The sequence below is a fragment of the Notolabrus celidotus genome, chromosome 15, assembly GCF_009762535.1.
Source record: "Notolabrus celidotus isolate fNotCel1 chromosome 15, fNotCel1.pri, whole genome shotgun sequence".
Classification (NCBI taxonomy): Eukaryota; Metazoa; Chordata; class Actinopteri; order Labriformes; family Labridae; genus Notolabrus; species Notolabrus celidotus.
Genome location: NC_048286.1, coordinates 29,831,648 through 29,841,773, shown reverse-complemented (window position 1 = coordinate 29,841,773; position 10,126 = coordinate 29,831,648). Strand labels below are relative to the sequence as shown.

The 10,126-nt window shown below is 42.8% G+C and overlaps 1 protein-coding gene across 6 annotated transcripts in view; it reads right to left on the bottom strand.

The window, feature by feature from the left end:
- Nucleotides 1–854: 854 nt before the first annotated feature.
- Nucleotides 855–10,126, bottom strand: part of col15a1b (collagen, type XV, alpha 1b) — a 62,754-nt gene continuing 53,482 nt past the window's right edge. For all 6 annotated transcript variants that reach the window (XM_034703547.1, XM_034703546.1, XM_034703542.1 and 3 more), the window contains 11 exons: nt 9,268–9,349; nt 8,793–8,818; nt 7,615–7,713; nt 7,303–7,447; nt 7,142–7,206; nt 6,834–6,965; nt 6,529–6,627; nt 5,505–5,579; nt 4,971–5,168; nt 4,005–4,120; nt 855–3,719 (listed from right to left, as the gene is read on the bottom strand). In XM_034703547.1, coding sequence (XP_034559438.1) covers nt 3,497–3,719; nt 4,005–4,120; nt 4,971–5,168; nt 5,505–5,579; nt 6,529–6,627; nt 6,834–6,965; nt 7,142–7,206; nt 7,303–7,447; nt 7,615–7,713; nt 8,793–8,818; nt 9,268–9,349 — 1,260 coding nt within the window. In that variant the 3' untranslated portion in view covers nt 855–3,496. The remainder of the gene's footprint in view (nt 3,720–4,004; nt 4,121–4,970; nt 5,169–5,504; nt 5,580–6,528; nt 6,628–6,833; nt 6,966–7,141; nt 7,207–7,302; nt 7,448–7,614; nt 7,714–8,792; nt 8,819–9,267; nt 9,350–10,126) is intronic.

The window sequence follows — 10,126 nt, the reverse complement described above, 5'->3', positions numbered from 1 at the left end:
TCTAAACCACCAACAACAAAAGTGAGTACACCCCTAAGTGAAAATGTCCAAATTGGGCCCAAAGTGTCAATATTTTGTGTGGCCACCATTATTTTCCAGCACTGCCTTAACCCTCTTGGGCATGGAGTTCACCAGAGCTACACAGGTTGCCACTGGAGTCCTCTTCCACTCCTCCATGACCACATCACGGAGCTGGTGGATGTTCCTCCACCTTCTATTTGAGGATGCCCCACAGATGCTCAATAGGGTTTAGGTCTGGAGACATGCTTGGCCACTCCATCACCTTCACCCTCAGCCTCTTTAGCAAGGCAGTGACCATCTTAGAGGTGTGTTTGGGGTCGTTATCATGTTGGAATACTGTCCTGCAGCCCAGTTTCTGAAGGGATGGGATCATGCTCTGCTTCATTATGTCACAGTAAATGTTGGCATTCATGGTTCCCTCAATGAACTGTAGCTCCCCAGTGCCGGCAGGACCCATGCAGACCCAGACCATGACACTCCCACCACCATGCTTGACTGTAGGCAAGACACACTTGTCTTTGTGCTCCTCACCTGGTTGCCCCCACACACACTTGACACCTTCTGAACCAAATAAGTTTATCTTGGTCTCATCAGACCACAAGACATGGTTCCAGTAATCCATGTCCTTAATCTGCTTGTCTTTAGCAGATTGTTTGCGGACTTTCTTGTGCATCATCTTTAGAAGAAATGTGACGGGTGTACTCACTTTTGTGAGATACTGTATCTTTACAGCAGATCATGTTTAGATCCACAACATTGTCTTTGCACTGTTTTCAATTAAAGATGGGGCTTGATGGACACACAATATAGGAAATTGAAAGAGATGCCGCTAGTTAAAAAAAACACACAAAAGACATTTATTCAGTGAGCACCAGTCAGTCAGTACAAACATTTGTTTTCCCCCAGAAGCTCAAGTTTCATTTGAACATCTTAATATGACACCAGGAAATCTTACATTGAAAATCAGAATACTTCAAACACTGTGTGCCTTCGGTCCGGCCTGTATCATCTTTACAAGCAGGATAACAGAACTACAACTCAGTTCAACTTCAGTGAGAGGAAAATATATCAGTCATTTAGTGTGTGACATACAAAAGCTACCTCTACAGAGTAAAAAAAACAACATTAAGACAATAACAACACACATATAAATTTATACACATCTCAACTTCATCAAAATCTGCAAGTGAACTCACTATGTTTAAACTACGTCCTGCTACTGTATAAATTAATGATAATCACACTCTGATTTCAACGCTAATGCTAAAGCTAGAGCTCTGATGTGAATGTTGTGATTAGTTCTGCATGCTGCAGAAAACATTCCTAAATGATCCTGATGTGGACTTTTCATGTAGGGCAATCATTTGCATACTGGATTATGGGATGTGAATAATGATTGCAATAAACTGACAAATAATGCACCACAGAGAAATCAAAGTATTAAGTCAAGTCTTCAGCAGAGGAAACCTTCAATATTAGTTTGCACTTCCTCAAGCACCCTTACTTATTACTAATCCCTGGAATATTTGTTTTCTGTAGATTCAAAATTTAGAGGGAAGACCTGATCAAATGTCCTTTTGGTTTAATACTGACATTTTTTGGAGGATTATCAACTGCCAGTGAAAAAAGGTGATGCTGTGATTGGCCGACTTTGCGAGCAGGAAGTCATTTACATACAGTGTGTTACATTAACAGTGTGACAGAGAGAATGGACATTGAGTGTTGGGGTCAAAGTTTGATGACAGACATGTGTCACGTGTGCACATGTTGTGTTAAAATATTGAATCTGGTGATGTCCTCTTTTTCTTTTTTTAACAAATCACATTCATGGACCAAAACCAGAACTTGAATAGCCTACTAACAACAATCATGTAGTCTACGTATGGAAGGGTGATATGTTTTATTCCTCTCTGCTTTTCTGTTGTCTGAAAAATGTAAAAGTTACATGAAGGACCTACTCTGATTCAAAGCTTGATCCGTAAGGCAACTGGACTGGTAGAAATTCAGTTTTGACCAGACTGGGGAAGAGCTAGAAAATATAAACCTCTAACAGTCGTGGGTGTGTTCAGGTAGTCACATATATTTTCTAGCTACCCTGATGCCCTGGATAATGTGGTCCTACAGTCATACACACACATTATCCTTCTGCTGAATTGAAACTAAGTGGAGCACAAAATGTGTATTGATCTGCTGCTTTAAGTAGTCCCTGCAGAGACAGTTGTTCCTCCTGTGTCACTAACATTTGATAAAACTACAATCAAAAGCTGTTTAAGAAAATAATTGAGCCTCTTCATGGAAAACAACATAGTTGCTCAAGTGACTGTTTTTGCAGATGAAGGTCTTTTTTAGTATCCAGTGGAGATAAGACAGAGAAAACACACTGGACAATATTACAGTAACATACTGTTGATTTAAGACTTCCTGTTGGGTTTGATCATAATTACAAACAGTAAAGAAAAGCTGCTGAAGATAAATGATCTCCTTCTCCCTCTTTGTAAGTTCCTCTGCAGAATAAATACAGCCTCACTCTCAACTACAATACTGTCATGTTAATTAGTCAGCCTTACATTTGTGAATGGACTCTGCTTATGCAAACTTCTGTTCCAGAAAACACAAGATTTAAAAATCATAAGAACACATTATGATACTAATAAAGACACAATATGTTCTTACCATTGTGAGGAGAATTAATGTATCCCAATGTTTTTAGCCCATGTATTTTACATTGAAGCCAATTCCCACTGTTACTATTGAAAATGACATACAACTTGGCTGAAGTGAGCCAAGAGTTCACATCTGTGTCTGAAATGAGGTGTTCAATCCATTGCAGGGGACATCAAGTTGACATTATATCTCATATTTTGTTCTATGTTGGATTGCTAAAGCCATCTTGTTACATATCCCCCATGTAAAAGTAACGTAACATTGAATATGGAGGGAAATGGATCAGAACCAAAGACTGCATGGAGCTACAACAATCTTACATCTAAACCCTAAAAGCAAGATCAAATCTTTACAGTGAGGGACACACACGCCTGACGTGGTCTGTGGAGTTCTTTTGACTTAAATGCATTTAACTTCAAAGACACACACTGTCCTGTTTTATGATTCTCTGTGCTGCAACATTGTGAGAATAAATAATCTAGACTGGGACGGATTGGTCATGATGGATTATAAATTGGTACTAAAGATGAACTCAATGTGTGTGCTGTTTATTGTTCTGTGCTCGACTGTAGGTGTTTGCCCCTGCATGCAAATGTGTGTGTGTGTCTGTCCTGCATGTTTGAACACAAGTGCCTCTTGTCTGTGAACTTTAATGTTGCTTCTTTGCAGTGATGTGATCAGAATGTGTGTATGTGCCTGCGTGTTTCTCTCATTTCATGTTGGATGTACTGTGTTAGCATCTTTCAGTATGCCTGCACGTGCATTTACGTGTGTGTGTGTAAGCATGTGTGTGTGTGTTTCCTCCGCCTCCTCAGGTCCTCTTTTGATGTGTGTTTCCCACATATGTGTTCTCTATACACAGCACTATGTAGTGGTTGGAGCAGGAGCGGGTGTGTTGTCCCAGCAGTCGTCCTGTCTGCAGCATGGCAGCTTGTCCCGTCACCGCCATGTCACCCGTCCTCCACGCCTCGCAGTAGTTGGTGGTCAGACGGATTCCCACGGTGCTGGAGCCGTGCCAAACCAACTTCTCTGGCCTGTAGGGGAGGAGAGGAGGGACACATAGTGAGTCAGATTACTATCAGGTCAGCAAACTGAAACTCTAATCTGGAGACTTGAGGTGTTTGGAGGTCTGCAAAGACCTGAAACTAGAAGCCGAATCAAGCCTTTGTTTGTTTTATCAACATGAGTTAAAGAACTGGAGGGAGCTACATTCAATTGTTTGGCTCTCATATCCTCCACACACACACACACACACACACACACACACACACACACACACACACACACACACACACACACACACACACACAGTCCCTCACCACGTTGAGTCAGTCATCACGTTGCGTCCATCAAAGGAGTAGACGGGTATGGATGGGTTAAATGTCCCTCCATTCCCAGAGAAGATGGACATCCAGCTGCTGAACATCACTTCACCCTGAGAGGAGACAAGAGGAGAGGAGACAAGAGGAGAGAGGAGAGACGAGACGAGATGAGATGAGGGAGGAGAGGAGAGGAGAGGAGAGGAGAGGAGAGGAGAGGAGAGGAGAGGAGAGGAGAGGAGAGGAGAGGAGAGGAGAGGAGAGGAGAGGAGCGGAGAGGAGCGGAGAGGAGAGGAGAGGAGAGACGAGATGAGAGAGGAGATGAGGCAAGAAGAGACGGGACATGACGAGACAAGATGAGAGGAGACAAGAGGAGACAAGATGAGACGAGAGAGGAGATGAGGCAAGAGGAGATGGGACGGGATGGGACAAGATGAGAGGAGACAAGAGGAGAGAGGAGACAAGATTAGATGAGACGAGAGAGGAGAAGAGGCGAGAGGAGATGGGATGGGATGGGACAAGATGAGAGGATACAAGATGGGACAAGACGAGAGAGGAGATGAGACGAGATTAGATGGGACGAGACAAGATGAGAGGAGACAATAGGAAAGAGGAATCAAGATGAGATGAGACGAGAGAGGAGAGGAGACAAGAGGAGGGGAGACAAGATGATAGGAGACGAGCCAAGAGGGGACAAGAGGAGAGGATAGAGGAGAGGAGAGGAGAAGAGACGAGAGGAGCCAAGAGGAGAGGAGAGGAGAGGAGAGGAGAGGAGAGGAGAGGAGAGGAGAGGAGAGGAGAGGAGAGGAGAGGAGAGGAGAGGAGATGAAGCAAGAGGAGAGGACAGAAGAGGAGAGGAAAGGAAAGGAGATGAGAGGAGTTAATCACATCATAACCTGATTCAGTCCCATGAATCTGTGTTGCTCTAAATGAAAGCGTAAATATAAATCTGAAGTCCGTCCTCACCCTCAGATTAACCACGGGCATGTCGGTGCGGTCGGCCTTCCTCACGATGGTTGCCAGGTCCTGGAGGTGTGAGGACAGGAAGGCCCTGTACGTGGCTGTCAGGCCCATGGAGCGAGCCTGTTGGTAGCACTGGAAGTCTGCACCCCGGATACCACGCATGTCTCCTCTCAGCGGGGCGTTCAGGGCCACCAGATGGAGCTAGGTTAGAAACAAACACAGAGGTGAGGAGAAGGTTTACAGGGGTCTAAACAACAAACAGGACTCATGACAGATTTGGTATCAGTCATGCTACTGTTCCCTGCCTGAGACTGAAAATATTATGTGGGATGAGGTGCACCATTGTTGTGAGGCTGGGTGAATGTTTATTGTTTATTGTGTTTATACATGTATTCTTGTACAGACGGTGACAACAAATCTCCTTATTAAGGAAAAAAAGATCTATCTGCTTTCTTCTATCTGATTATCACCAGCTGAATTTCTGCATTCATGTGTGCATCTCTCTGTGTATATGCTGTAAATGTATGTTACACTCACCCCAGGCACAGCGTTGAAGGTCTGTGGTAGTACATTGTAGCTGGGCTGATATCCTCGACTGCTGTCTTGAAGCTCCTATCCAACACAAAAATGTGAATTAGGTGAATCCCTTCTTCAGTTTGAACACCTAAACCTAACCCAAACCCTAGCCCTAACCCTAACCCTAACCCTTACCCTAATCAAAACCCTAATCCTAATTATAACCCTTACCCTAACCCTAATTATAACCCTAACCCTAACCCTAACCCTAATTATAACCCTTACCCTTACCCTAACCCTAATTATAACCCTTACCCTAACCCTAATTATAACCCTAACCCTTACCCTAACCCTAACTATAACCCTAACCCTTACCCTAACCCTAATCATAACCCTTACCCTAAACCCTAACCCTAAACCTAACCCCAATCATAACCCTAACCCTAAACCTAACCCCAATCATAACCCTAACCCTAAACCCTAACTCTAACCCTAATCATAACCCTAACCCTAAACCCTAACCCTAAACCTAACCCCAATCCTAACCCTAACCCTAAACCCTAACCCTAACCCTAATCATAACCCTAACCCTAAACCCTAACCCTAATCCTAACCCTTACCCTAATCATAACCCTAATCCTAATCATACCCCTAACCCTAATCCTAATCATAACCCTAACCCTAATCCTAACCCTAACCCTAATCATAACCCTAACCCTGACCCTAACCCATCCTTACCCTAATCATAATCATGGGGAAGACATGCAGTAAATGGCCATGGCTGGGAGTGCCCCCAGTGACCACTGCAATGAAGACTGTAGCCTCTGTACATGAGGTGCCCACTTAAACCACTTCCAGGAGACTTCAATACAATTAAAGGTAATTTTGAAACCAGTTGAGTCGCCCCCTGCTGTCCATTAGTAAAAATAGCAAGAAGGCAGTCACTCCTTTTTGAAACAAGAGGCTACATTTATAGACCTATGACACCTTATAAATGATATATTGTAAATGCATGTATAGTGTGTGTGTTTGTGTGTGCACGCACCTGACTGTGAGCCCTCTGTGGTCTGCTCCATTCTCCAGGCCTACTGAGGGCCTGAGAGGCCGCTGAGGACTGAGGCCCATGGTTGACCAACTCTCCAAGCTGAAAGAGAGGCAAATATAACGATCAGTCTTAAAGCCACAATCCACGTTGACTTCATCAAGTTTAATCTGCTTCGTTTCAGTTTACTTTGTTAAATACCAGGTAAGCACGACTGAGAAATGTGCTGTTTGCAACTCTTGAATCATAACCTTTCTCGTTTATCAAACAGGTATGGTGATTGGAACCTGTCAGCACCAAAAACACACCGGTATCTTTCGCCAGCCGTTGCGTGCTCTGATGTACAACTCTCCTCCTCGCTCTGACACGAAGGCCATCGTCCCCTCTGCAGCACGGTGAGTCTCTCTGCTCATAGCATGGATGGTCTTGTAGGTGGACACCTGAATGAACAACAGAACAGCATCAGTGTGGGGCCTTCAGGACACTCTGAAAGGCTATGACTATGTGAGTCTATAAACTGGTTACTATATCAGTACATTGAGTATATATCTAGTAGAGTGCAGGAAAATACAGCAGACTGGGGAAAAAGTGTCTTGCTCAGTTGCAGGTTTCTCACCGGGTTAGCGTATCCTGGGGGTCCTGGTGGGCCAGGAGGACCAGGAGGGCCGGGAACATTGGCACCTGAGGATGACACATCAGAGATTTAACAAATGAATCATGCAGTGACACACAAAGGTCTGTGACTTAGGTTGTTTAGGCTGGTCTTTATGCACATACCTGATCCATGTGCAGATACGGGTCCCGGGGGACCAGCAGGGCCAGGTGGTCCTCGAGGGCCAGGTCGTCCAAAGCCAGGGGTTCCAGATTGACCCTGATCACCAGCAGGGCCTGGAGGACCCACAATGGACTCACCTTTTGGACCCTAGAGGAACATAAAAACAAACTCAGGTAAATCCTGATTCCAGCTTTTCACTCTCTGGTTTCCACAGCAGAGAAGTTAGGGATCCGCTGTAACAACAAGCAACAAGTCATCCTGATACCTGAATGAATACCAGGTGTAGGAAAGGTACCTGTAGTAGTAACACTCACCACAAGTCCTGACCTCCCGGGCAGTCCTGGAGGACCAGGCAGACCACCGTCTCCCTTTTCTCCTTTCTGACCTAGGTATCCCTGATCACCTCTCGCCCCCTGAGACATCCACAGATAAAAGAAACAAACTTAAACTCCATGTCAGTAAGACTAAATGAGAAATAAATACATTAAGCCTATAGTTTTTCATTGATCATTTCATCCTCTAAGTTCTGTCATAAGAAGCACAGATGATCTGAGGAATACAGTTCAAGATCATATGAGTTTTTTAAACTGATTTGCGGGGTGGATAAAAAGTCCTGAGGAAAACATCTGGCCCTCTAGCCGCTGAATGCTCCACTATGTAGACTAGATAATTTCTTACCCCGTCTGTCTGGGCAGATAATACATGGTGACGTGGCTGAAAAAAGTTGCTAAATATGAGATCGATGAAAATGGTGAGAGTAAATTGAAGTCAGTGGTGTTTGAGTGCGATACGCTCAGAGACACTAAACTGACCTCAAAGAAAACTGCTGAATCTGACTTCTTCTGTGCGTTTGTTTGCTTGTGTTTCTTTTCACTTAAACAGATTTTTTTGATGCATTAATCATAGAAAGACTTGATTAGTGTACCTTCACCATGACATGAACACCTAAGACGCCTGTGTGTGTTCTTTATCTTTTAAATCTCTGTTAAAAACACATTTTTATCAATGTGTTTTTACAGGAGATGTCACCTGAGTGTATTTTAATCCAGATGTTTTTATCATTTTTCAGGTAGTATCATTGCCAGGATTTTATAATTTTACATTGTTGATCTTTTGATTGTTTTAATCCTTTTCTTTTGTTGTTTTTATTCTTCAGAATCAGAATCAGAATCAGCTTTATTGGCCAGGTATGCCTGAACACACAAAGAATTTGTCTTTGGTAAACTGTGCTCTCTTTGTACAAAGGCATAAGAATAAGGCAGAGAAATAAAAATAAAAATAAAAATATAATAACAACAACAATAACATCAACTATAAAAACAAAAAAATAAGAAATAGGCATGACTAACATTGTTTTCTTTCTTTTATTTGATGGCGGTCATAACCTTTTTATCTTCCTTTTCACTTCTTCTTGCTCTTACCTCCCTGCAGCTTTTTAAACTCCATATAAAATAATAATTATTATGTTAGAGTATGGTGAAACAGGACTCACCACAATTCCATCAGGAAACCCAGAACCTGAGGAAAATATTGCACAACACAAATCATAAAAGATCCTGAACTCATGTAACAATAATAAACACTTTAAAGCTCCTGTGAGGAATTTCAGTTTGAGTGGATTTTGGCGCCCCTGTGGACAAAGCAGTACATCTTATACTGCTGCTGTTATTGCCCTGTTCATGTCTAGGTGATGTTATCTGACATGTAACTTAGCCTCTTTGTCTTTTAACCTTCAGATGTATCACTCAGTGGGAAAATTAAAAAAGTCTCTTTTTTCAGCATTGTGTGAATTGTCTAGTCTGACACCTCCCCCTTCACGGTGGTTAAAACACTCAGTCTTGTCAGTGATGGTTTGGTCTGCTTATGTATCTCAAAGAAAGGCATCTGTATGAATTTCAGTCTGTTTCATCACCAGCTACAAACTCCTTGCAGGAGCTTTAGAGAGAACTTAAAAGTCCAGTTCTTACCAGGTGTTCCAGGCTCTCCAGTTGCTCCCACATCTCCTTTGTCTCCTTTAACTCCAAGTGAATCTCCCCTTGTCTCTGACTCCTACACACACGGGCATCCACAACCATTACCATCACATAAATAAACATGTTCATACTACTAAACAAACAACACAAACAACACAACAAAAGACTGATTACGGTATGAAAAACATAAAGAAAGAGACATATGTGAATAGTTAAAACAATGCTGTCAGCTCTGCACAAACACCCGTTAAATACAAGGGATTCATGCTCAACACAGCAGCACATACAGCCCTCTCTTGGCTGTGGTGGTTAAAGTATGGCAGGTTAAGAGACAGGTTAAAAGAGGGTCCCTCTCTATGCCCCCAAATTTGAAAAGTAAACCTAGTAAAAGATCCCTTTCAAGCAGGGGCGGAGCCAGGGGGTGGCCAGGGGCACTTCTGAAAACTGATTGCCCCCCTCCCCTCCAGTGGCCACCCTGAAATTCTTAAACATGATTGGCTATTTGCCAAGTCAGAAGCATTACTTATATTGAAATCAGCTATTGTGTTGTTGTGTTTCAACAAGCTGCAGAGACAGTAGTTTCTTTGTATTTGAATATTGTTTTTGTTTATGCTTTGACTTTGGACAATCATCTTCATTTTGAGTCCTTAAAGAGTTCAGCTCAGCAGATTTAAATTTTGACACTTGTCGAGTTACATTTTTAATGTTAACGTTAGAAATCTACAAAAATGTAACATTTTAAAATTATTTTAGAAAAATAAGTTGATGTGATCATTGGAAGTAACCCTCCTAGGTTTGGGGTAAGCCCCTAATGTTTTACACCTGGCCACCCCTTAACAGTCAGTGCCCCAGT